At 43.7% G+C, this 27,273-nt stretch overlaps 1 protein-coding gene across 1 annotated transcript; it reads right to left on the reverse strand.

Moving 5' to 3' along the window:
* Positions 1–19,107: 19,107 nt before the first annotated feature.
* Positions 19,108–21,504, reverse strand: LOC125350071 (golgin subfamily A member 2-like). The gene is made up of 3 exons (XM_048344313.1): positions 21,289–21,504; positions 20,838–21,203; positions 19,108–20,778 (listed from the first exon to the last, which is right to left on the reverse strand). The coding sequence occupies exons 1-3, from the start codon at positions 21,502–21,504 to the stop codon at positions 19,108–19,110; spliced, it is 2,253 nt and encodes a 750-aa protein (XP_048200270.1).
* Between the last annotated feature and the right edge of the window lie 5,769 nt (positions 21,505–27,273).

Here is a 27,273-nt window from a genome sequence, read left to right on the forward strand (position 1 = left end):
GAACATTTTGGTTACATCATTGAGTTTTAGTTACATCAGGTTCTGTTAATTAAACAACATCTTTTTGTAGATAGTGAACCTGAGGAGAGCTAATTGGAGCAGAGGGGTGGGGTCTGATGGGTTTGGATTAAAATGCCTGCTCTGTGTGCTTGGAGCATCCTTTTGAAGAAGTAAACTTTGCCTTGCCAACTTCCTTTACATTGGTGCCCTTACTCCTATGTGAATCCTGAGCTATATCTAACATAATTTAGCCCGTTACAACCAATTACTTTTTTTTTTTTTGGTAATTGTGGGGCTTGAACTCAGCATGGACACTGTCCTCTTTTGCTGAAGGCAGTTCCACTTCTAGTTTTCTGGTGGTTAATTGGAGTTAAGAGTCTCTGGAACTTTGCTGCACAGACTGGCTTCCAACTGTGATCCTCAGATCTCAGCCTCCTAAGTAGCTAGGATCACAGGCTTGAGCCACCGGTGCCAGCCCCAATTGCTATTGATTGGAGGGTTTATAAAAACAGACATTTCAATACTTGTAAAACTGTTTGGTGTAAATGAATTGAACAACTGAACAACTCATGGGGGGTTGGAAGGGAAAGGGGGAGGTGGGAGGGGGGAATGAGGGACGAGGTAACAAACAGTACAAGAAATGTATCCGATGCCTAATGTATGAAACTGTAACCTCTCTGTACATCAGTTTGATAATAAAAATTTGAAGAAAAAAAAGCTTTTATGGAGGTGTGACTTGAGTGGTAGAGCACCAGCGGTGAGCAGAAAAAGCCAAAGGACAGAGCTCAGGTCCTGAGATCAAGTCCTAGCATTGGTGCAAACACACACACACAAAACCAAAGTCCAAAAAATAAAAGGAAACAAAACAAAAATCCCTAGAAATGTATTACTCACAGCTCTGGAGAAGGCTGTCCATCCAGGCTGCAGTGCAGGCAGCGCTGGTGTCCTGTGCCAGTCTGTGGCACCTAGTGAAGTGTGCTGTCTCTTAGCTTCCTTTTTGTTTGACCTGAGAGAGAAGACACTGATGCAGCTCTCTGGGTTCCTGATCAGGACTAGTCCTGCTCACAAGGGCTCTGCCTTAGGATGTAATCACCTCCCAAAGACCCCACTGCCTAATACCAGGTACTTGGGGTTTCTAATTCTAATTACAGCATGTGAATTTGGGAGATGCTAAATTTCAGTCCATTGTCATTTGTTTACTCTAGAGATGGAAATATTTATACATACATCCTACTTTTTTCTGTCAATACTGGTGCTTGAACTCAGGATCTTAGCTTTTTTGCTCAAGGCTGTCACCTCTACCATGTGAGCCACAGCTCCACTTTCTGCTTTTAGCTGGTTAATTGGAGATTAAAAGTCTCACAGATTTTTCTGCCTAGGCTGGCTTTGAATTGTGATCCACAGATCTCAGCCTCCTGAGTGCTAGGATTATAGGCATGAGCCCTCAGTGCCTGGCTGGATAAATCCTACTTCGTATAGTTCAGTAAATATGAGTTCTATTTAATGGGAAATGAAAAGGTAGATTTCAAGACTTTTATTTTATAACAATGACTTTGCATTTCTGAGTAAGTATATACAACTTCATATACATGGCTTCAAGAAATGCACGGGCTGAGACACACCTAAATAAATGAAAGGAAGTTGAGTAATTCATTGGCACATGGACAAGTCTATTTCATTGCACTAGATTGTGGCATTTCAAAACATTAGCCTTGGGGAATACTGAATGATATAGGGAAAAAACTGGCAAGGGGCTTTCTCTCTATCGTATTTTGAAGATGAGGACAACAGACTTGGTTAAAGCCAATCAGTGTGCAGCACCGAGATGGGCCACCAATCACAGCCTACTGGGACTAGGAGGAGAGCAGATTCATCACTTCACTGAAGTGCTCTTTGCCTTCCCTCGAGTTTCTCCAATGTCATTTTGTTTATCTTTACTCGTGTGTGTGTCCAGTGCTTCTAAAATCTGAAAGGAAGATTGGGTGCTGGTGGCTCAGGCATCTAATCCTACCTACTCAAGCTCAATCCTAGGTTCAAAACCAACCTAGGCAGACAAATCTGAGAAAGTCTTATCTACAGTTACTTAATAAAAGGCTGAGAAGTGGAGGTGTGGTTCAAGTGGTAGAGCCCCCACCCCAGGACTAGCACACACAAAAAAAATCAGAAAGGAAAGGAAATACACGTTATTTTCAAATTGTGGCTTTTTTCACCTTCCAAGTACGGTAAAGAACGGCCTTTCCATTTAGCTCTTTGATGACTACTAATTTTAAGCCACCAGGAGTGGGTAGATACATTTAGAAAGCTGTCAGGAAGAAAATGCAGCATATGAACTAAACACTGCAGGCAGCTCTCTGGTGGGTTATGGATTTGCTGCTGCAGACAATGTGATGAACAGAAATAATACACAGGAGAGAACTTTGGTGAGCTGTTATCTATTTTTGAGCTGAATGTTCTAACATTTCTGAATGACTCAGGAATGAAGCATCAATCCAGAATGCCCCTGCATAGCACATGCCATATGAATAATGGAGAGGGATTAGTGAGTGCTTTCCTTCAGCTTTTGAACAATAAGCAATTCTGATATAAGAAGAAAATAGTTGGTTGTGTCGGCCTGCACTTGTGAGATAGATGGGAGGCATATAGTCCAGGCCAGCATGTGCAAAAGCATAAGAGCCTATCTGAAAAGTAACTAGAGCAACAAGAACTGCAGGTGTAGCTGGAGTGGTAGAATAACTGCTCATCAAACGTACATAAGTACGGACACAGCAATGTTCTGAGCCTCTTACATTCTGTGCATTACAGTCATTGTTCCACATAGGCTGGTGACAATGGAGAGATGAGCCCTGAGGGAGCTCAGCTTGAGGAACCAGTTCACTAAAATCCAACTTAGCGCTCGCAGTACTGTAGGTATGTAATGTTTTCCACCAAGTAATTACCAAGGAAAGGACTTGCAACTCGTGGGAGCGTGGATGAGGGTGCTGTGGGGCTGCTTTGTTGTTTTATGATATAAGTGGAAGATATGGCTGCTTTGACCACATGCCTTAAATGGTTGCCTCTTAAGTATTTTCAGATGTTGTTGTGACATTATCTTCTTCTTAACAACTAGACTGTATTATACCTGTACCAAACCAGTATTGATATTCTGCAGCTTGCATGTGATATAGATTAATACTTAATTTTTTACTTTTTTTTTGAGACAAGGCTTTGCTATGCAGCCCGTACTGGCATAAACTTAAGATCCTGCCTTCTGAATGAGTGCTGGGATAACCATCATATGCCATTATACCCACTACATTACTTAGTTTTTATTAAGTTAAATGAGATAAACTTTACTTGGTGGGCAGTTCAAAGGCAGTGCTACTCATAGAGGAAGAGTTGAGTGCTAGAAAATATTTTGGATACTAAATGTTTTTAATTTGAGATTTTCTAATATGAGGATTAAATCTGGCTTTTGGTCTCTTATATTTATCTTCAGTCTGTGTTGCTTAACTAGGTGTTGACATGTAAATTCTGGATTCGAGCTACACCAACCAGGTCTACAATTGGGACGTTAACATAATTCCTATAATAGTAACAAGAATGAATGTGCTAATGAGTCTAAGTTTAATGCACTTTATAAATATTAGATATTACTGTTTCTACTGATGTTAAAATTACTATTGTTAAGGTCACTGTACTTGCTGAGCAGGCTGAGAGCTGAGGATTTTGACCCCAAGCTAGCCTGGACAGAAAAGTCCATGAAATGCTTATCTCCAATTAACCACTGTACAGCTAGAAGTGGATCTGTGGCTCAAGTGGTACAGTGCTAGATTTGAAAGCTCAGGGACAGTGCCCAGGTCCCAAGGTTAAGCCTTGAACCTCTATGTTTAATGGTGTTTCTGTAGGCAGTAGGAAGTGAGAGATAGCTAAATCACCAGGGTACTAGACATTTGTAACAATTGAAGAAGGCACCAACTCTGTATATCACACCTTTTACTTCCCTAGAAATTTATTCATTGTTGGCCCCAAACACCATCCTTGCTTTGTTTCAGAAAATGATGGTATTTAATTCTGAATTCAAAGACACTTTCTTGAGTTTCGCCCTATGTACCTCCCAAGAACAGACTGGGTCAGTTCTTTGTTTCTTCAATGACATATGTGTCGCAGGCTGATCTCTGTGATTTAGCCTGGCTGGGTTGGGAGGACCTCACACCCAACAGGAGTACCCAGAAATCAAGCCCACCACCTCATTCCTGCCCTATGACAGTGTCCTCAATGACCAGAGATGCTAGATGACAGGATGGCTGTGCTGTCTTTAGAATAAATAGGTCCTCATGGCTCCTGTCTAGAGCTGCCAAGGTCTACTTCCTTGCTGTGGCTTCCATACAGTCTGCACAAGGAATGAGGACACAGAAAGAAGTGTGGGACTTGAGAGGACAGAACAATGGTTCATACGCCTTGATGGCCCTAGCGTCTGGAGACCTGGGCCTTCATGTTGTCTGCAGGCCTCTCTCTCTCTCTCTCTCTCTCTGTTTTTGGTGCTGGTCTGGAGCTTGAACTCAGGGCCTGGATGCTGTCCCTGAGCTTTTGTGCTCAAGGCTAGTGCTCTACCACTTTGGCCACAGCCCCACTTCTGGCTTTTTGAAGCTTCATGGGAGATAAAAGGCTCATTGATTTTCTTGCCTGGGCTGGCTTTCAAGCCTGATCCTCACATCTCAGCCTTCTGAGTCGCTAGCATTACAGGTATAAACTGCCCTTGCCTGACTTTCCTTCCTCTTTTGTGCTATCTTCTCAGGGAAATTTCTGTTTCCAGAGAAGTCTGAAGTTTGTTTCAATCCAGGTTTTATGTTTTGTTAGGCTTTGCTTCTTTTCTGAGACATGGTTTCATTATACAGACGAGGCTTGCTTCAAGTTTAGGTACATGGAGAGACACAAGGCCTCTCTGTGGAAAGGAGAAATATTCTTTCTGAATTTGGTTTTTCACAGAGATTCTTCTCTTTGTTTTCATTCAGAATCTATATTTTTTTTTTTTTTTTTTTTTTGGCCAGTCCTGGGCATTGGACTCAGGGCCTGAGCACTGTCCCTGGCTTCCTTTTGCTCAAGGCTAGCACTCTGCCACTTGAGCCACAGCGCCACTTCTGGCCGTTTTCTGTATATGTGGTGCTGGGGAATCGAACCCAGGGCCTCATGTATACAAGGCAAGCTCTCTTGCCACTAGGCCATATCCCCAGCCCCCAGAATCTATATTTTTAATAGCAGAAAATGTTTACCATTGCATTGTTCCTACTTATTCATAAGTATGTATAAACATTATTTTTATAACCTGCATATATTTTATTTATGTATTTTTGTTAGTTGTGGGACTTAAACTCGGGATCTGGGTGTTGTCAAGGCTAATGCTCTACTACTTTGAGCCACAGCGCTATGTCCTCTTTGTTCTGGTGGTTAATTGGAGATAAGAGTCTCACCGACTTTTCTGCCTGGGCTTGCTTTGAACCTTGATCTTCAGATCTCATCTTCCTGAGTAGTTAGGACTATAGGCGTGACCCACCAGTGCCCAGCTGTATATATTTTAGAATGTGTGGTTACTTAAATTTAAGTCATTGTTTGGATGTTTGAGTAGGTCAGATATCTAAGTACAAATTTCAATTTTTTGGAAGGCAAAGAAAAATTAGAATGAACCTAAGATATGTCAAAGTCAGAGATTATATATTTTAATGAATATGTGAATTTATTTATTTTTTTGCCTGTCCTGGGGCTTGGACTCAGAGACTGGGCACTGTCCCTGAGCTTCCTTTTGCTAAAGGCTAACACTCTACCACTTGAGTCTCAGCACCACTTCCGGCCTTTTCTGTTTATGTGGTGCTGAGGAGCTATGTGGAGCTTCATGCATGCTAGGCAAGCACTCTACCACTAAGCCACATTCCTAGCCCGTGAATTTATTTTTTATTTTATATCATTCACAGTAAATTAAAAATACTGATATATAAATGAGCTTGTGTGTAAAAGAGATTCATTTGCTTTTTCATGGGTCATAGGTGAGAAAACAAAATTTATTTTTAAGTATAAATTTGTGATGAGGAGCTAGTGATTTGATAAACATTAGTACCTTATTCAGAAATATATCTTAATTATTCTTAATTGTTACAAAGGGTTTCAATTCAAAATGTCAGTGTACTATCTGCCTGAATGTATTTAACTGTCCAGCTTTCCAGCCTTTGAAATGAGCTGTGGAGGAGGCAGCTAAGATCTCTTCAGCTCTTAATGACTGACTTCACACAGCTATCTTGTCCTGTCCTCCCATTTCAGGTGAGTTGTCCTGCACTTCATTATGTCGCCCTCAAGAGGCCACATATTAAAAGGAAGGAAAAGAAAACTAAGTTGTATAGGAAAGTCATTTAGAAAAGCAAAAGGGCAAGAAGGGATAGACAATAAAGGAACTAGATAGTGAGAGAAAAATTAAAATTGGATTCAGGAGCAGACTTCAAGAAATATGTAGGTTAGCTACAGAATCACTATCTCCTGAGCAGGCTTTGTACAATGAGTATTTCATATCTTTGCTGCCTCAATCTTTATGAAAACTCCAGAAAGATAGTACAATCCCAATTTTTATACAGAAATTAAGAAACAAAACAATGTGCCAACTAATATTGCCAGAAACTATACAGCAATGGGTTAATTCCAAAGTCAATGCCCTATTAATATCAGGTTACAAATGAAGTTGGGAACATTAAAGGTAGATTGGAATGAAGTTACCCTTTACTTATTGGGAAGCACTCTCTGGCTGGACTAGCAGGGATGCAGCCACCACCCCACTGCCCGTCTGTCCACCTACTTATGGCTCGTGTGGAACTGGAGGTGAGGCTGCAGTTTGCTGATGATTCTCAGGTTTGTAGCTCATGCTTTCTAGAATACATGAACTCAAGTGGTGAAGGGGGAGAAAACTCAGAAATCCTGTTACAATTTTTCCTAAAGAAGTGATTTCTAAATCCCCGGTTCTGCAATATACACAATCCACTTGTAGCAGTTCCTTATCAACTTGAGTTGGGAAAAATAATAGCCTTAATTCTTCATTTTCCTAGTGCCTTTATATTTCTTTACCTGTTTCATGGCATGCAATACTGTGTAGTGAAAGGCTAGGGATGGCTGTGTTTGATTAAAAACTACTCTGGTTCCAGGCAACACATGGAAACACTGTGAATAATTTTAAGGAACTTTGCAGGCAATGAAAAAGATGTGAAAGGAAATGTCTGTTGTAAATGTTACTTGTCACACATGTGCACACAAATTCCTGTTTAAATTACATCCTGTCTAAAACTACAGTTTAGGAGCATTCCACTGTTTCAGAGCAGCTTCATGGTATCATCCTGCCATACTTAAAGCTGCAGAAGAAACAGGTCTTCCTTTAAGTGTGTGTGTGTGTGTGTGTGTGTGTGTGTGTGTGTGTATTTTGTGTGTCACTCCTAGGACTTGAACTCAGGGCCTGGGCACTGTTTCTGAGATTTTTTGCTCAAACCCAGTGCTCTACCACTTGAGCCACAGCTCCACTACCGACTTTTTTGGGGTAGTTGTTGGAGCTAAAAGTCTCATAAAGTTTTCTGTCTGGGCTGGCTTAGAACTGTGATCCTCAGATTTCAGCCTCCTGAGTAGCTAGGATTATAGGTGTGAGCCACTGCCACTGACACTCAGCTGATAGTTTTATCTTTAAAAGTAGTTCGGGGCGGGGGGGGGGGGGGGGGCTGGGGATATGGCCTAGTGGCAAGAGTGCTTGCCTCGTATACTTGAATCCCTGGGTTTGATTCCCCAGCACCACATATACAGAAAATGGCCCGAAGTGGCACTGTGGCTCAAGTGGCAGAGTGCTAGCCTTGAGCAAAAAGAAGCCAGGGACAGTGCTCAGGCCCTGAGTCCAAGGCCCAGGACTGGCAAAAAAAAAAAAAAATAATAATAATAAAAGTAGTTCAGGGCTGGGAATATGGCCTAGTGGTAGAGTGCTTGCCTCATATACATGAAGCCCTGGGTTTGATTCCTCAGCACCACATATATAGAAAAAAGCTGGAAGTGGGGCTGTAGCTCAAGTGGTAGAGTGCTAAGCCTTGAGTAAAAACAAGCCAGGGACAGTACTCAGGCCCTGAGTCCACAACCCAGGACTGGCAACAAAAACAAAAACAAATAAAAGTAGTTCATATACCTTGCCAAGTCTCATTCATAACATACTGGCATCCCTTCCAGGGTCGGTTTGCTCTCTGCCTACTTTGTTTGAAGAGTATCCAGTTACTGTTATCTTTGTTATTTTCAGATGGAGACTTGCTGTCATTTCCAGACAGGTATCAAACTCCTCCTGCCTCTCCCTCTCTAGTGGCTGGGATTCGAGAAGTGAGCCATCACAGCTGGCTGTGCACTGTTTTTTACTTTGCATTTCCTGAACTCTAGATATCTTTTCCAATGTCAGGGTCACTGCTCTTTTGTTTTACTGTTTGCAAGGTAAATGAAATGATCTTGGAACCACACAAGATAGATGACCTTAATTGAGCTGAACCCATATTTCTGACATACTTTTAGAATTTCTGTGATCTAACACTTTCCCTTTTATCCCACCCTGCTGTCATCTTGTCTTGTCTTTTTTTATAATTTTTTTTTGGCCAGTCCTGGGCCTGGACTCAGGGCCTGACCACCATCTCTGGCTTCTTTTTGCTCAAGGTTAGCACTCTGCCACTTGAGCCACAGTGCCACTTCTGGCCATTTTCTATATATGTGGTGCTGGGGAATCGAACCCAGGGCTTCATGTATATGAGGCAAGCACTCTTGCCACTAGGCCATATTCCCAGCCCTGTCTTGTCTTTTTTTAAATTAAATTTTATTGACAAGGTGATGTACAGAGGGAGTACAGTTACATAATAAGGTAGTGAGTACATTTCTTGTCTTATTTGTTACATCCTCCCTCATTTTTCTTTCCCTTCCCTGGTTCAGATATCTTCGTCTTTTCAATCAACATGTGAGCCCTGTTCATTTTCTTTCCCTTTTCTTTTGGCATTACTGGGGTCTGAACTCAAGGCCTCACCCTTGGTAGTCTGGTCACTTCTACTGCTAGAGTCATGCCTCTAGATTTGCTTTTTGAAGTTTTCTTTCTTTGGGCGGGGGGAGGGGGTGGGGGGGGGTGGGGAGGCACTGCACAGGGCCTGGGCACTGTCATTGAGCTTTTTTTTTTTTTTTTTTTTTTTTTGGATAGGCTTTACCACTTGAGCACCATTCCACTTCTGACTTTTTGATGGTTCATTGGAGATAAGAGTCTTATAGATTTTCCTGCCCAGGCTGACTTCAGTGATCTTCAGATCTCAGCCTTATGAGTGGTTAGGCTTACATGCATGAATCATTGATGCCCAGGAGTTGATGGTTATTTTTGTTGTTGTTGTTGGTTTGTTTTTTGGCCACTCCTCGGGTTTGGACTCAGGGCCTGAGCACTGTCCTTGGCTTCATTTTGCTCAAGGCTACAACTGTTCCACTTGAGCCACAGAGCCACTTTTGGCCTTTTCTATATATGCGGTGCTGAGTAATTGAACCCAGAGCTTCACGTATATGAGGCAAGCACTCTTGCCACTAGGCCATATTCTTAGCCCCTGATGGTTATTTTTGAGACAAAGACTCTCAAATTTCTCTGCCTAGGCAGCCTTGAACCCTGATCCTCCTGCTTTCAGCTACCTAGGTAGCTGGAATGATAGGTGTGACCCATGGAGCAGTACCTTCTTCATTTCTAGTGATATTATTCATTCTCACCCACACAAGCCATGTGTTTCCATGCAGATAAGTATAGATTTCTACAGTGAAATCAAGAATCCTCTACAACTGCTTGAGCTTCTGAGCTCAGATTCATCCATGTCATTCACCTATCATCCTCTGTCACCAGGGCCAAGTGAGAGTTTGTGACATTTCTATCCTGCCTCCCTTCCACTATTTCCTTCTTTTTCCCAGGCATTCCCACAAAACTTGCTAACAGATCTAATTGAGATTTCTAGTCCTATCTGTCCAGGCTCACAGTCATGAAATAAGCTTCCTAAAATAAACCAATAAAGCTTTGGGGGGAATACCAAAATCGAGAGACAAAAGACAAATGACTACAAAAGCAATACTTGCAAAACTCTTTGGTGTAAACCAACTGAACAACTAGTGGAGGGAGAGGGAAAGGGGGAGGGGGAGGGGGATGAGGGACGAGGTAACAAACAGTACAAGAAATGTATCCAATGCCTAACATATGAAACTGTAACCTCTCTGTACATCACTTTGACAATAAGAAAAAAAATTAAAAAATAAAGCTTTGGGAAACAATGCTTCTTAATCTTTTTTTGGATTATGTCATGTCTAGTGTTTTTCAATCCAAACAGCACTAGCCAAATGTCTGGAATATGGAACTGATCAAAGCAAGGAATACCAACACATGTAAAATCCTGTTTGTTACTTAAGGCCTTCTGCTGACCCCTGAAGCCCATCCAGAGAGCTCAGAGCTAAAAACTCCTGCCTGTTGGGCCCCAGTGCCTGCTGCCTATAATCTTGGCTCCTCTGGAGCAGAATAGTTCAAGGACAGGGCCCAGGGCATTTTCAATCCCAGGACTGGCAAAAAACAAAAGCTAAACAATACAAACCCTCCTGCCCATAGTAGAAATGTGGTTCAAGTGGTAGAATACCAGCTTTTAGCAAAAAAGCCACATAAGTTCTGATATCAAACCCCCCCCCCCCCACACACACACCCCATCTCTGGCCTAAAGTACATACTGTTTTTAACTGTGGTTAGAAGCACTCAGCTGTTTCAAAGCAGCTTCATATTAGTCTTTGTGCTACCCTTAAAGCTGCAGAAGAAACTTCCTTTCATCATTACTTTTTAAAAATGTAGTTAAGCATATGCCCAATAACCTCCACATTTTGATTTTGAAAGAAACAGAAGAGATCATTTTTTTCTTTTTCTTTTTTGCCAGTCCTGGGGCTTGAACTCAGGACCTGAGCACTGTCCTTGGCTTCCTTTTGCTCAAGGCTAGCACTGTACCACTTGAGCCACAGTGCGACTTCTGGCCTTTTCTGTTTATGTGGTGCTGAAGAATTGAACCCAGGGCTTCATGCATGCAAGGCAAGCACTCTACCACTAAGCCACATTCCCAGTCCGAGAGATAATTTTTTAAATGAATATAATGAAATCTAGAATAGTTTAAGGTAACAATGTACCAATTTTATGTAACAAAATATCTATTAATCATAAATATTTCTTGTATTTCAAACTTTGCTTAAGGAATTTATTAAGGAAATCTTTCCTTTCTGTTCCTTAAAGGAGGATCAGAGAGAGTTGAACTTAACCTATGATTCTGTGGATGGTTTTGATAGGGTTTTAAGGAGGTTCTTAATCTTCACCTGAATGTACCAATCTAGAAAATACATCAAGATAATGTTACCTGTGGTTCATGTCCATAATCCTAGCTACTCAGGAGGCTGATCTGAGGCAATTTGTTATAATCCAGCTCATGCGGGACAGTCTGTGAAACTCTAATCTCCAATAAACTACAAGAAAAGCCCTAAGTAGAGCTGTGGCTCAAGTGATAGAAGGCTAGCCTTGAGCATTCAAGACCGGAGCCCCCTCAGGTCCCCCCAAGACTGCACCCCTCAGGTGTGTGACACCCTTCTGCCACTTGAGGATGCGGAAGAAGACTGACATCAGGCAAGAGATGAGGAGGCCACTTGGGCGGTGAGAAATACATTTCTATTGCTTATACATTAAAAATTGTATGAAGTCTTTCTTCTTCCTCTCAAAATTGGGTAGAGTGAATTCTTCCTTCTTCAATTACAGAAACAGATTGGCCTTCGGTCCCAACTAAGGTAACTAAAAAGTCATAAATGTCCAGCAAATGTTTTTTGTTTAGGTGGCCATTAATAGAAAAGGTATAAAAACAGATAGAGGAAGGGATGGGAAAATATATGATCTCCCAAAATATCAAAAAGGCCTGACTTAAAAGTTGAAACCAGGAGAGAAATGAAAATCAGTCAAGCTTCCCTCCTGCTGTGGCTCCTTCCAGACACTAAGTTGCAGGTATGGGAGGCTGGAGAGGAGCTGTCTAAGTCTGCCATCTCCTCTGACATGGGAAAACCTGCCACAACTCTGTACTGGCCAGGCAGAAGGTGGGGGGCACACCCAGGAGGAGAAGCCCTAGAGCTCACCTGCTGGCCCTGTGGATCAGGTAGGCCCAGAGCAGCTCTCTAGCTCAGAAGAAGGGCAGCAGCCACCCAGGCCATCCAGAACTGCTCTCTACCAGTCAGGGCTTGCTAGAGAACATGATCATGTGTCCCCCACTCAGAATGAACATGGCAGATAACATTTATGAGTCTTTAACTCTCATACCCTGCTATAGGAGTAGGAAATGTTTCTTTCTTTTTAATTACTTGTCAACCTTGTTTTAGTAGAACTGCTAGAACTCTGCTAGAGCAGAACTCTGCTAGAACTCTGACTTGGTGACACTCTGCTATGTGTGAGATACCTGAAATGATTCTCATGGAAGGACCTGAGAGACCTGTGATTCTGGGTGGAAACTGGTAAGTGGAGGGAATCCCTCCCTCCCTCGTCAGATGAAGATGATGGTCAGCCCGAGGCAGGGGGTGAATCTCACAAGGTAGGGAAAGCACTTGTAAAAGCAACCTAATAGATGCTTTTGCTGGGCCTGTGAATGAAGGTGTGCTTTGGGTCTGAGCCATTCCCTGCTACAGTCACTCTACAATCATCTCGGGGTCCAGTAAAAGTAGAAGTCACCATTAAGAGTCTTTGTTAAACAAATGCAGCAGTGGTACATGCTGTACACTATGTTGAAAACTTTTGGGTGGGAATGGAGGGAAGGGTAACATTTGTCCAAAAAGAAATGTACTCTTTACTTACTTATGTAACTATAATCCCTCTGTTCATCACTTTATTTTGTTTTGTTTTTAAATTTATTTGTTATTAATTGAACACAAATTTTTTGACAAGGTGTTGTGCAAAAAGGGTACAGTTACATAGTAGGGCAGTGTGTACATTTCTTGTGATATCTTACGTCCTGTTTTTCTATTTCTTCTCTAGGTCAGGTAGACATATATACAATATGCAATGTATCAAGAACATATACAGTAGCCACGTGGCCACGCCCAAGAAAGTTCGCCTAGGGCTTTAAATATAATGTCGATATTAGACCATACGTCGACAGTAGTCTTATATGAACGTACATACCTAGCTTTTGAGCTATTGTATTCCACTGAGAGGTCAATTTTTGACCTTTATATGTTGAGTAATTGTTTGGTTTTAGTTACATACTGTTGGGTCACTGCCCCAATCCTGGGGGGAATACTATTTGACAAGCAGTTTTTGTTTCACAGACTTGGTCTCTACTGTCTCTCCATCTCCCATTCTTAACAGTCATATATCAGGGAGATCATGCCTCTTTGTTTTCTGTGTTCTAGGCTTGTCTCGCTCAACATTATTTGTTCGAGTTCTGACCGTTTCCCTGCGAATAACAATATTTCACCATTCCTAATCGCTATGTAGTATTCCATTGTGTATAAGTACCATATTTTTTGGATCCATTCGTCTGTGGAGGGGCATCTGGGTTGTTTCCATATTTTGGCTATTGTGAATTGTGCCACGATAAACATGGAAGTACAAATGTCTTTTTGATATCTTGGGACTTGCTGTTTAGGATAGATGCCTAGGAGTGGTATGGCTGGGTCATAGGGTAGGTCTATATTGAGCTTTTTGAGAAACCTCCATAGTGTTATCCAAAGTGGTTGTACTAATTTGCACTCCCACCAACAATAGAGAAGGGTTCCTCTTTCCCCGCACCCCCTCCAGCATTTGTTGTTGCCTGAGTTCAGAGTATAGGCCATTCTAACTGGGGTGAGGTGGTATCTCAGGGTTGTTTTTATTTGCATTTCCTTTACTACCAGGGATGTTGAGCATTTCCTCATGTGTTTCTTTGCCATTTTTATCTCTTCTCTTGTGAAGTCTCTCTTTAGCTCCTTTGCCCATTTCCTAATTGGTTTATTGGGCTTGGAGGGGCTTAGTTTTTTGAGTTCTCTGTAGATGACAGATATCAGGCCTTTGTCTGTTGCTGTGCTGGTAAATATCCTTTCCCATATCGTTGGCTGTCTTTCTGTTTTGGTGGCTATGTCCTTAGCTGTGCAGAAACTTTTTAATTTGTAGTAGTCCCATTTGTCGAGTCTTTCCCCTATTTGTTGTGCCCCTGGGACTATATTCAGGAAGTTCCTTCCTCTGTTAATCACTTTTACAATAATAGTAATAATAATAAAACAATCTGTTTAAAAAAAGACAAACAGCCTTTAAGATGGGCAATACCTCCTTAAAATCCTTAGTAAAATTGCCAAAAGGTGAAGAATACCTTCTAGGTTTCTAGAGACAAAGATTGAGCTAATGTTCAATCAGGCCATTACTTGGAACTGTTATAACTATTCATATCTTTTTTTGTTTTGTTTTTTGCCAGTCATGGGGCTTGAACTCAGGGCCTCAGCACTGTCCCTGGCTTCTTTTAGCTCAAGGCTAGCACTCTACCACTTGAGCCACGGTGCCACTTCTGGCTTTTTCTATATATGTGGTGCTGAGGAATCAAATCCAGGCCTTCATGTATACGAGGTGAGCACTTTTACCACTTGGCCATATTCCCAGGCCCCATCTCTCTCTCTCTCTCTCTTTTTTTTTTTTTTTTTTTTTTGGCCAGTCCTGGGCCTTGGACTCAGGGCCTGAGCACCATCCCTGGCTTCTTCCCACTCAAGGCTAGCACTCTGCCACCTGAGCCACAGCGCCCCTTCTGGCCGTTTTCCATATTTGTGGTGCTAGGGAATCGAACTGAGAGCTTCATGTGTAGGAGGCAAGCACTCTTGCCACTAGGCCATATTCCCAGCCCATCTCTCTCTTTTTTTTTTTTTTTTAACTCCCTTTTCCCAGTTCTCCCCAGTGAACCTGCAGCCAACACTTGTAAACCTGAAGATGGCTAAAATGGACTGAAGTGCTGTCATTTCAGTGGCTGCCATGAAAGAAGTCGTCTTTCTTGTCCTTCACCATGTCTCCTTATTTGACATATGGGGACTTATAGATGGATTTTTCCATGAGATTTCTAGATTTGGCATCTGGAATATAAACAGTCACAATCAACTGTGGTGGCCCAGGCAGGAGAGATTTTGCCCTCCATGTGATAGCAACTCAGCTACTTGGCCCTGCCTGGACAGGAGAAATGGATTTGTCCCTTTTGGCTGTGGAAGTAACGCTTATTCCAGGCATTTTCCTTATCTCTTTCTTGCCTTGGCCTGGCTGCTCTTTACCCCATGCTGGAAAGCAGAGAAATGAGTAAACTGAGAGACAGACCCTTTGCATCCTTGCTAAGTCCTTGGCCATAGTGCACACCTAGACCTTGCTGCTTCTCATCTGAGAGCTTTCTTTGGACAAGAGAGAAATCTAGTAGTTAAAGAAAATGGCAAAAGCATAATAGGGAAGAGTGAACTCTGGATAAATGAAGATAAATGTGTTATTTTGTGTGTGTCTTTAGTGTATGTCTACAGAGATTGGCTTATTGAAGGCTAAAAGACTAATGGGCTTTTAATTCTGCCACCAACATAAAAACCTCACCAAATTAGACCTAAAAAAACAAATCAAACAAAAAAAATACAGCATTAGGGCTGAGAATGTGGCTTAGTGGTAGAGTGTTTGCCTAGCTTGCACAAAGCCCTGGGTTCAATTCCTCAGCACCACACACACAGAAAAAGCCAGAAGTGGTGCTGTGGCTCATGTGGTACAGTGCTAACCTTTAGCTAAAAGAAGCCAGGGACAGTGCTCAGGCCCCAAGTTCAAGCCCCAGGACTGGCAAACAAAACAAAACAAACAAAAATACAGCATTAGACAAAACTCAACCTGCTTCTCAAGTGCCTAAAAACAATTGATCAATGTAATTCTGACCTCTCAACTGGACTTTGCATTCCCTTAGCTCAGGTTCACCTAAAAGTGAAAACTTTTTGCATATGTGTGTGCATGTGTATGTGCACGTGTGTATATGTAAATATCTTTTAAATGATTATTTTATAATATTTGTATACCTCTTATGGGGCTTGAACTCATGGACTGGGTGTTGTCACTGATCTTTTCCCCCCTCAAAGCTAGCACTCCACTACTCGAGCCACAGATCTACTTCTGGCTTTTTGGTGGTTAATTAGAAATAAAGTCTCACTGATTTCCAGCACTGGCTGACTTTCAACCCCAATCCTCAGATTTCAGCCTCCTGAGTGGCTAGCATTACAGATGTGAGACACTGGCATCTTGCTAACATTATTCTTAACTGCCCATTTACTGTAGTAGAAGTATGATGTATTTTATCTTCATTCTTCCATGTGCCACTTGTAATAATAGTTTTCCATTGGCAGGAGCCAGTGGTTCAGGCTAATAATTTTGGAAGCTCAGGAGGTCAAGATCTCAGGATCTCAGTTCAAACCCAGCCCTGGTAGAAAATCCAAGAGACTCTTATCTCTAATTAACCAGCAAAAAGTTGGAAGTAGAGGCAAGGTTCAAGTGGTAGACTACTAGTCCTTACAAAAAAAAGCCTAAGGAGGTCAAGGCTCCAGTACCTATACAAAAAAAGAAATGATTGTTGGTTTCTCTAAGTTCTTATCTCAACCAGTCCTAACTAAAAGACAGGAATTCAAGACAGGCACTGATATCTATAATCCTAATACTCAGGAGACTGAGCGTTGAAGCTCAAGGTTCAAAGACAGCCCAGGTGGAAAAGTCCAGGAGAACCTATCTTCAATTAACCACCAGAAAACCAGAAGTGGAGTAGTAGCTTAAAGTGGTAGAGTTCTAGCCTTCAAAAAGTGCTCAAGGACAGTGCAACTGTACAACTGGTGGGGGAGGGAATTGGGGAGGGAGGAAGGTGGTAGAAAAATGAGGGAAGAGGGGCTGGGGATATAGCCTAGTGGCAAGAGTGCCTGCCTCGGATACACGAGGCCCTAGGTTCGATTCCCCAGCACCACATATGCAGAAAACGGCCAGAAGCGGCGCTGTGGCTCAAGTGGCAGAGTGCTAGCCTTGAGCGGGAAGAAGCCAGGGACAGTGCTCAGGCCCTGAGTCCAAGGCCCAGGACTGGCAAAAAAAAAAAAAAAATGAGGGAAGAGGTAACAAGTTTGATAAGAAATGTATTCACTGCCTTATGTATGAAACTGTAACCCCTCTGTACATTACATTGACAATAAAAAAAAATAACACCCAGGAATTCAGCAAGAGCAACGACAACAAAAGATAGGGGTGACGCTGTTTTAAAAAATTTAAGCAGGCTGCTGTGACTGTTGAACTAGGAGCTTGCAAACAGATAGAACAAATAATTCTGGCCGGCTTCATTCTGTTGTAGGTGTAATTTTTTATATATATATTTTTATTTTTTTGCCAGTCCTGGGCCTTGGACTCAGAGACTGAGCACTGTCCTAACTTCTTTTTGCTCAAGGCTAGCACTCTGCCACTTGAGCCACAGTGCCACTTCTGGCCGTTTTCTATATATGTGGTGCTGGGGAATTGAACCCAGGGCTTCATGTATACGAGGCAAGCACTCTTGCCACTAGGCCATATTCCTAGCCCATGTAGGTGTAATTTGAATCAAACTATTTCAGGAGCCTATTAACCAATATCTATATATAGATATATGTATACATACATATATTGAAACAAAAACAGACATTGCAAGTCACAAAACAGGTTACATATGTATTTTTCTATTTCCTTTTTATTTTCTTTCTTTCTTTCATTCTTTCTTTCTTTCCCTCCCTCCCTCCCTCCCTCCTTCCCTCCCTCCCTCTCTCCCTCCTTTTCCCTTCCCTTTCCTCCCTCTCTCCCTCCCTTCCTTCTTCCCTCCCTCCCTTCCTCCCTCCCTTCCTTTCTCTCTCTCTCTCTCTTTCTTTCTTTCTTTCTTTCCTTCCTTTTTCTTTCTTTCTTTTCTTTTATTTCCTTTCCTTTTCTTTTCTTCCTTCTTTCTTTTTTTCGGTCAGTTGTGGGGCTTGAACTCTGGGCCTGGGCACTGTCCCTGAGCTCTTCAGCTCAAGGCTAGTGCCACTTTGCACCACAGTGCCACTTCATTTTTTTGGTGATTTAATGGAGACAAGAGTCTCACAGACTTTCTTGCCTAGGCTAGCTTTGAACTGTGATCCTCAGATATCAGCCTCCTGAGTAGCTAGGATTACAGGTGTGAGGCACCTGTGCCCAGACTTTTCTATTTTCTTATACCTTAAATCAGGAAATTAAAAGCCAGAGACACAAGTGTTAGTTAATATTTTCTTCAAGAAATAATATCCAAAATATATCACTGTAGTATGTTTTAGTGGAAAAAAAAGACGATATGCTATTGATCTTCTATAATTCTGTATTCTTATTTTAGGATTACAATTCTGTACTCCATTTGGTAAGTATTTTGCAATTATAGCACATCTCCAATTGTTAAACTCACATTTTTTCTCTTGTCTAACTATACAGTATTAAGAATCTTTTCTTGTTTTCTATAGTTTTTACTATTTTCTCAGTATTCAATCATGGCATTTTAATGTTCAAACAAGAAAATTTTCTATTGCTGGTACAGTTTAGTACATTTTGAAAATGCAACTGACTGTACAGTGAATGTACCAGCATAAAACATTAAATTATTAATTCCACATATACAAAACTGCGATGTAAAAGATTTATATAAAAATGAAAATATGTTATGGAATCAAGGTATTACCATATTATAAATTACTATTAGTGCTATCATATAGTAATATGAAGTGATCACATTGCTGCACATCTTTCTTGGTACAGGATTTACTCCTTGTAATGATCCTCACCTGGGCCCCTTTTCTGGAATCGATGGACTCTTAGACATCCCTAGATGGGGGCCACCTCCCAGCAATCTCTGCTCTGTCTGGCCTATGGTTACCCCTTTTTCCTGCCACCCCATTATAATTACACTCTCATGCCCCAAAGTGTCTTTTGGAGGCTGGTAGCCCCAGTCTTTAGATGGCAATGGTCTCAAATGCATCCTTTGCCTCAGTCTTGTAGAAGAAAGGGAGGCAGGGCCCCTGACCCAAGCCTGCGGGTTCTTGGTGGGGCTACATGGTAGGCAGCAGCCACACAGAAGGCTCTGCAGTGGGGTTCTCCAGGGGCCCAGACACCCCAGCCTCTGCAGGGACAGGCCCCACCTTTTCTTTAAGATGCATGTCTTTGAACTCTTGCTGCTCCTGCACAACTTCCATCGTCAGGAGGCCAGAGAGGTGTGAGGGAACCTCGGCAGCAGGGGCCTGGGCAGCTGCCAGCACTGCATCCTGGCACTCCGTGCCCTCCCCTGCAAGGCGCAGCAGCAGCTCCTTCAGCTCCTTCATCTTCCTCCTCTTCTCCTTCGACAGCTGGCTGACACATTCGTCTTTCTCCTGACACAGCTTCTCCAGGACGTCCATCTGTTCTTTGTAGAACACGATGGTCTCTTCGATTGCAGCCATGTGTTGGGACAGCTGGCTGCAGCGATGTTGCAGGTCATCCACTGGACTCTGGGCGTCCACTTTGTCGGCCAGGTCTTCGGGGAAGCAGATGTGCAGCTTCCTCTTAGGCGCCTGTGTCTCCTGCTTCCTCCTGCCCAACAGGCCATGGAGCCAGTGCTTGGGGAAGGAGGTCTGGCGCTCCAGCTTTCTCTGGCACTGGGCTGCCAGCTGGCTCAGGCACCCACAGCGCGCCTGCTGCTCCTGCAGCTGCCGGCTGAGCCTCGCCTTCTTGCACTCTGCAATGGACAGTGCTTCCATGTAAAAATCCCACATGCTTTCTGGATTGTCCACGTCCTCTGGGACAGTCCCAGCGGGGGGAGTCGCCTCCTCACCCTTGTCTCCTTCTTGGCTTAGGCCTTCACCCTCCCTCGGGAAAGCCATGGCGCTCAGCTGGGCCCGCAGCTGAGCATTCTCGCGTCTTGTGGCTTCCAGACACTTCAGAGTGTTCTGGAACTTCTCCCTTTCTATCTGGGCCAGCAACTCGTGCTGCACCTGCTCCTGCTTCAGCTGCTCCAGCAGATTGCTCTGTCTCAGCAGGTGCTGCTTCAGGGCCTCCTTCTCAGAGATCAGCTGCTGGCAGGAGGCCCTGTGCTGTTCACGGGTGGCTATGACCTCCTGCACCTGGGCCAGGTACTTGTCACGCAGATCCTGCAGGTCCTCAGCTGCTTGGCTCTCCAGCTCAGCCATCTCTTTGCCTTCTGCCACCTTTCCCTCCAGCTTCTCCAGCTTCTCCTGCAGGCTTGTCTTCTCTTGCTGCTCTGAGAGCAGGAGGCTGGCCAGCTCCTCCTTCTCAGCGCTCAGCCTCTGCACGGCATCCTGCAGCTGGGCCAGCTTGTCTTTCAGCTGTTGGTTGCACACCAGCGTGCGCCTCTTGGTCTCCTGTTCCTTCTCCAACATCTCGAGGATCTTCAGCCGAACCTCGGCATGCTGGTCCCATTCCTCGGCCTTCTTCTCCATGATCCACAGCCGCTGCCACTGCTCCAGGTTCTGGAGGCAGAGGCTCTGGTTCTCCTTCAGCTGCATGTGCAGTTGCTCCTCCAGGCTCTTGAGCTCCTTCTGCAACTGCAGGGCCTGGGCCTGCAGCTGCTGCTCAGCCTCAGATGGCCCTGTGGGGGGCTGCGGGGGCTGCAGCTCTGCCAGCTGCGCTCTCAGCTCCACCAGGTTGTTCTCTAGCTCCCACACTTGCCTCTCCCCCTGCTCTTTCTCTTCTCTCAGCTGGCTCACCTGCTCTGAGAGCTGCTGTGCCTTCTTCCCCGCAGAGCTCTCCACCCTCAGCTCCTCCGCAAAGGTATCTCTCTCTCTACCTTTAATGCTGTCACCAACTCTTTCATGTGGTTTAGTTGTCTTTCCAACTCCTCTTGCTCCCCTAGTGCCTCTTGGCACTCGTGGATTTGGATCTTCAGGTCAGCTTTCTGTGTCAGGAGCACTTCCAGCTTCTCGTGCAGCTGGGTGTTCGCGTCCTCCAGGTCTTCATAGCTTCTGGCCTTTTCCTGGAGCTGCAGCTGCACGCGGTTCGGGACTTTCATGAGCTCTATGTTGTTGTTCTCGGTCTCCTCCTGCCTGGTGGACACCGCAGACAACTGGAGCTCGAGCTCTGTCAGTGGCTGCTGTGCGGCCTGCAGGCGGCTGGTGAGAGCCTCCTGCTCCAGGGAGCTTTCATTGGCCACCTGCTGCCAACGCAGACTGTAAATCTGATTTTTCTGATGTCAACATCTGTATTGAAAGCCTGTGCTGCTCCAGCTCTGCTTTCAGTGCTTCATGCAGGCAGGCAATCTTCTCATTCTCTTTCCCCTGTTGATCTTGCAGGTCTTTCCTTTCCTGCTTCAGTTGTTGGATCTCATTGCAGAGCTGCTGGTTTTGTGTTCTGCTGGAGTCCAGGGCGAGCACCAGGTCTTGGTAGCGCCTTTCCATGTCCTCGGTGTTATTGGGACCTGTGATGCTCTGGACCCTGGCAGCTCTGACAGTGCCCATGGAGGGGGAGGCTCAGGGTCTGCATGGTTCTTGGTCGCACCACTGAGTAAAGTACAGTACCCAGCAGTGTTTGTCTTGGGGTTACCTCCCTCTTTAACTTTCTTCTTGTTCTTGGATTCTGCAGGTCCACTACCACAATTCCTCTGCTGGTATTCTTGAAGTAGTTTCCTTCCTACAGCTAGTTTTCTTCATCTTGTTTGTTCAGACATCCCAGCACTGGGACGGCGAAGGTGGGGGGTGCCACATTCCCAGGCTCTCTATAATCAACTCTCTTCTCACAATCACCAATAACTCAGTCTACCTCCAACTATATCTCCAAAATCACCTCGATTCGCTCACTCACCACCACCCCTATCTCCCTCAACTGCTATAGTGGTGTGAGCCCACAGAGGGGATTCCAGTGCTACTAGGCAGCATGGAATGTGGGCATGGCCTCAATGCTTGTATCCCATTGGTCAGAGAAACATGAAAAAATAGGAGGCATGTCTGGAATCTTGTGATCCAGGCAGAATGGGTGGAGGCCCAATGATAGCTGGGCCTGCAGCCCCCCATGCTCTCCCACCCACATGGAGGGCAGTTAGGAACCAGCTCTAGCTCGAAGTCTGCACAGCTCTACTGGTGACTGTTAATGATCATGACCTCTATCCCACAATTATAGTCACTGACTATAGTCCTGAGAAGTCAGTCTCAGGCCCTGATCTAGACCGTCTTATGCTTCACACACTCATGACCAGGGTAAGGGGATGGGACCCCAGAATTAGGTGGTGAATACAGAAGAGACACAGGGACAGACTATCACTGTACCATCCCTGTTCCAAATAGTTACGTCTTCGAAATCTCACCCTCTCACATGGGTAATGGATTTGGCCAGTTCATCTTTCCCTGTGAGGTCATGTCCTGTTCTCTGGAGTTAAGTCCATCCTGTTCTACTCCTTTATTTCCTGTGGGAAGCACCTCCTTGTGGCTTTAATATGGACTCCTGGAAATCAGTGACATGCTGCATGGTTTGTTAACAGAAGATATCCAGACATAGACTGATCGAACTTTAATATTCTATTTTGCTCTCTGTTGCTGGGATTTCTAAATGGCACAGTGGCCTCTGCAGCCAGTGCCTATATTTCTAGCTACTTGGCAGGCTGAGCTCAATAGGATCTTAGTTCAAAGTCAGCTCTTCTCACCCAATTTTTGCACATATCTCAGCAGTTGGAAGGTGTGATGAGGACTTTACTTTTTGTCCATGTATCCAGAGCAGAAAAATCTGCAAGACACCATTCTCACAGAACTTTGGTACATTTTCCCACAATTGATTCTTAGCTAAGGTCAAAAACCACAAAATAGGAGGTTTGGTTTTCAGGCACAGACTCAAGAGGAATAGGAGACCCTATCTTAATAACAAAGGTCATTCCTCGAATATTCACTATGCAGAAGGCTATGATCTGGAAGACTGAGGTCTGAACCTAGATAGAAATCTGAGAGACTCAGCTCCAGTGAAGCAGTAAAAAGTGAAGCTGGACGTATATGTTAAGTGACAGAATTCTAGCCAAGCAAGCAATCCAAGTAAGTTCAATCCTCTGAGTTCAAGCCCTGGAATCTCCAAAATTAAATTGAAAATAAAAGAAAAAAAGGAAGAAAATACTAGTTTACCAATATGACGTTAAATACTAGAAAGCATTACTTATAAAATTATCCAATCCCTGGTAGCTCATGCATATAATCCTAGCTAATCAGGAGGCTGAGATCTAAGGGTTGTAGTTCAAAGTCAGCAAAGGCTGGAAAGCTTGTAAGACTCTGATCACCAACCAACTAACCAAAAAGCTACAAGTGAACCTGTGTCTCAAGTGGTAGAATGACAGCTTTGGGGATTGAGGTCTTAAGTTTAAGCCTCAGGAACAGCATACAAAATATTATAGTATAATGCAGTCCCTACACAAGAGGAAGAGGCACTCTGCAAGGCCTACATGGAAGAGCTCTGAGAAATTATGTGAGAAACCAACTGCAAGCAAAATGACTGCACCTATGGATAGAGTATGTTTGTCTCCTATTCTATCTCCAGTAACACCTAAATAAATGTAAAAATAAATACACTTTACACTAATATAGATTTACTTTAGAATAATAATTGGACACAGTAATTTTTTTTCTTCAGTACAACTTTCAATCCCTGGTGAAGTGATTCCTATGCCATTTTCTTTCTTTCTTTTTTTTTTTTTGGCCAGTCCTGGGCCTTGGACTCAGGGCCTGAGCACCGTCCCTGGCTTCTTCCCGCTCAAGGCTAGCACTCTGCCACCTGAGCCACAGCGCCCTTTCTGGCCATTTTCCATATATGTGGTGCTGGGGAATCGAACCGAGAGCCTCATGTGTAGGAGGCAAGCACTCTTGCCACTAGGCCATATTCCCAGCCCGCCATTTTCTTTCTTGATTTCCACTTAGAGTCTTGATTTTTTGTTTTCTTCTCCTTTGGCTGGTATTGAAGTGTGAAAGCCAGGCCTGGAACTATCAGTAAGCTTTTCTGTTTACAGCTGGCACTCTACCACTTGACTCACACTTTCCTCTACCCTTTTTTCCTGGTGAGTTACAGGTCAGGGTTTCTCAGTGTTTTCTGCCCTGGCTGATTCTGAATGGTGACCTTCGAGTAAGGACTCCTGGTATCTAGGCTTGCAGGAGTTGATCTTGACTTGACCTGGCTTGATCTTGACTTTTTAAAATTTTCTTCAAGTAGAAATTGAGATGCAATTCATCATCCTTTCTGGATTTATGATATATAAATGAACAAGTTCACTTTGAAAGAATGGGTGAGAATATTAAGAGTTAAGGATTTTTCTAAATAAACATTTAGAAGTAGAGGGGCATAAATTAATAAAAATTTAACAAGATCATCCACATTCCAGCTCTTTCAATGATTTTCTAATTCTACTAGACCTGGGAACTTAAACTGATGATGAAATCTCAAGAATGAAAGGGAAACAGAGAAGTGAAACAGTACCTAGTCAGGAATAAAGGTTAAATGAAAAAAGTCTTAGCCAGGTGCTGGTAGCTTGCTTACATTGTGTGGTTTATGGTTTTAAGCCAGCCGAGACTCTTATCTCCAATTAATCACCAAAAAAGGCAAAAATGGACTTGTGGCTCAAGCAGTATACTGCTAGCCTTGAGCATAAAAACTCAAGGATCCCTGAGTTAAAGCCCCAGGATCGACACACACACACACACACACACACACACACACACACACACACACACACACACACACACACACCCTGGAAAGGGAAGTCTGGAACTCAGTGAGGGAAGGATCTGGAAGAGTAGAAGGACAATGGCAGCTGTGCTAAAGTAAATGTGAGCTTGCGAATGCAACCACATAGGGAGCTCCTTCCTACCTAGACCTGGCCCTCTGCAGTAAGCTTTGGGGTGCTGATGGTTGCTAAGTAACTATCTTCCTTTCTTTCCACATGCCTTTAGTCCTACCATGTAGGGCTGACTTTGATATTCAGTTCTTCTTTTTTTTTGGTTGGTTGTGGGGCTTGAACTCTGGGCCTGGGTGCTGTCCCTGAGCTCTTCTGCTCAAGGCTAGTGCTCTATCATTTGAGCCACAGCGCCACTTCTGGTTTTCTGGTGGTTAATTGGAGATAAGAGTCTCACAGACTTTCCTGCCCAGCCTGGCTTTGAACTGTGATCCTCAGAGCTCAGCCTCCTAATTATCTAGGATTAGAGGTGTGAGCCCCCAACACCCGGCAATATTCAGTTCTTGATCGCATTTCAGATGTCAGCAGACTTTGAGCTGCCTCCCAATTTTCTCCTGTCCTATGCAGAGATCTGTGTCACCCACCCCACCTATTGAAGGCCAATGTCTAAAGAAAACCACATTTTCTCTCGATTATACTGGGGTTTGTACTCTGGGTTTCCTTCAGGCCAAGGAGATGCTCTGTCACAGTGCAACACCTCCTCACTCCCTTTGCTCTGGTTATTTCTGAGATACAGTCTGGCATTGCTTTGCTTGGATTGACCTGTTTTGCAGTCATCCTGTTCATGCTTTCTACCATAGCTGGGATGACAGGCATGCACCACCACATTAACTTTTGTTGTCAAGATGGGGTCTTGTGAACTTTTTTGTCTTGGCTGGTCTGGATGATGGGCATATAACACACAACCCAGTTATTCATTGAGGTGTGGTTTGTGAATTCTTTGTCCAGGCTGGCCTCAAACCATATCCTTGTAATTCTAATTCCCAATTAGCTAGGAGTATAGGTATATGCCTAGATGGTAAGGTTTGCTTATTTTGTTTTGCTTGGATTCTTGTGCAGTACTAGGGTTTGAACTTGGGACTTGATTAGCTGGCCCTTAAAGTATTTTCTCCTACACAGAGAAAAGTTTAAATCTTCACCTCTACCTTGGTAGTTTAATCCAAAGAAATATGAAAAAATATACTATCAGTAATCTCTTATCCATATAGTTGTCATTTTAAGTACATGAAGTATATTTGGGTCGCCACACTGAATGCCAGGCTCAACCATGGGTTGGTTTTTTTTGTTTGTCTTTTTGTTTTGCTAGTCCTAAGCCTTGAACTCTGGGCCTGGGAACTGTCCCTAAGTTTTTTGCTCAAGGCTAGCACTCTATCTACCACTTGAGCCACAGCACTACTTCCAGCTTTTTCTGTTTAAGTGGTACTGAGGAATCAAACTCAGGGCTTCAGGCATGCTAGGCAAATATTCCACCACTAAGCCACATTCCCAGCCCTACATTATTGTTTTATCAAGCCTCTTAGTATACTTTGTGTTGCTGTAACTGAACACCAACATGGGGCATGTCTAAAGGAATGTACCCTTGTGGCTCTTGAGGCTCAGAAGCCGGAGGCTGAGGACCCACAGCTGATGGGGGGGGGGGTGTCTTCCTGCTGCATCATGCCTTGGAAGGACAGAGGCTCAGAACAAGAGAGGAAGAGAGGACAAGAGGGGACTGTGCTGGTGACATGAATGAGTTTGTGCAGACAGAGTCTTTACACCCAGTCACCTTACAACAGACTCACTTCCCAGTGCAGTGGCATTGGGTATTAAATTGCTGATGCATAAACATTGGTGGGCATATTCAACCCACAGTTTTATGTGGGTTCATTCGTAAATATAAGCTTAAATATAAGCCTAACAATAAACTAGAAGGTGGAAAGCCAAATATTAATTGGTTGACTTTGAATGGTAAAATCGGGTGAGCTTTAATTTACAAATATGCAGTTGTTGGGTACTTTCCTAGCATTAAGATTAGAAACTAAGCCAGGTACTGATAGTTGACGACTGTAATCCCACTTACTCAGGAAGCTGAGATCTGAGGATCATGGTTCAAAGTCTGCCCAAGCAGGAAAGTCTGTGAGACTCTTATCACCAGTTAACTACCAAAAATACAAAAGCAGAGTTGTAGATCATGTGATATAGAACACCAGCCTTGCAAAAAACCACAATTGTGGACTCCCCAGGCCAGATCCAGCAGCAGCTGCAGAAGTGGCCTCCATCCCTAATGGCTCCAGGATGGAATTGCTTATGAAGAGGCTATGGGCAAATTACCCTTCTGTGAATCTGCTTTCTTGTGAATCTGCCTTACCACCTGCCTTTGTGAGCCCTGCCCTTAGGGGTGGAGGCTGCCTTTGTTCTGAGGCCCTGGGGTCCAGGACCAGACAGCCCCAGACAGCTGGTAGAACTCCTTTGTCATCTCTAACCATGCCCCGGAGGTGTCTTGACTTGCAGGAAGTTCAGCAGTGAACCAGTGAGGTCTTCCACCTGGCCA

The sequence above is a fragment of the Perognathus longimembris genome, chromosome 1 (assembly GCF_023159225.1).
Source record: "Perognathus longimembris pacificus isolate PPM17 chromosome 1, ASM2315922v1, whole genome shotgun sequence".
NCBI lineage: Eukaryota > Metazoa > Chordata > Mammalia > Rodentia > Heteromyidae > Perognathus > Perognathus longimembris.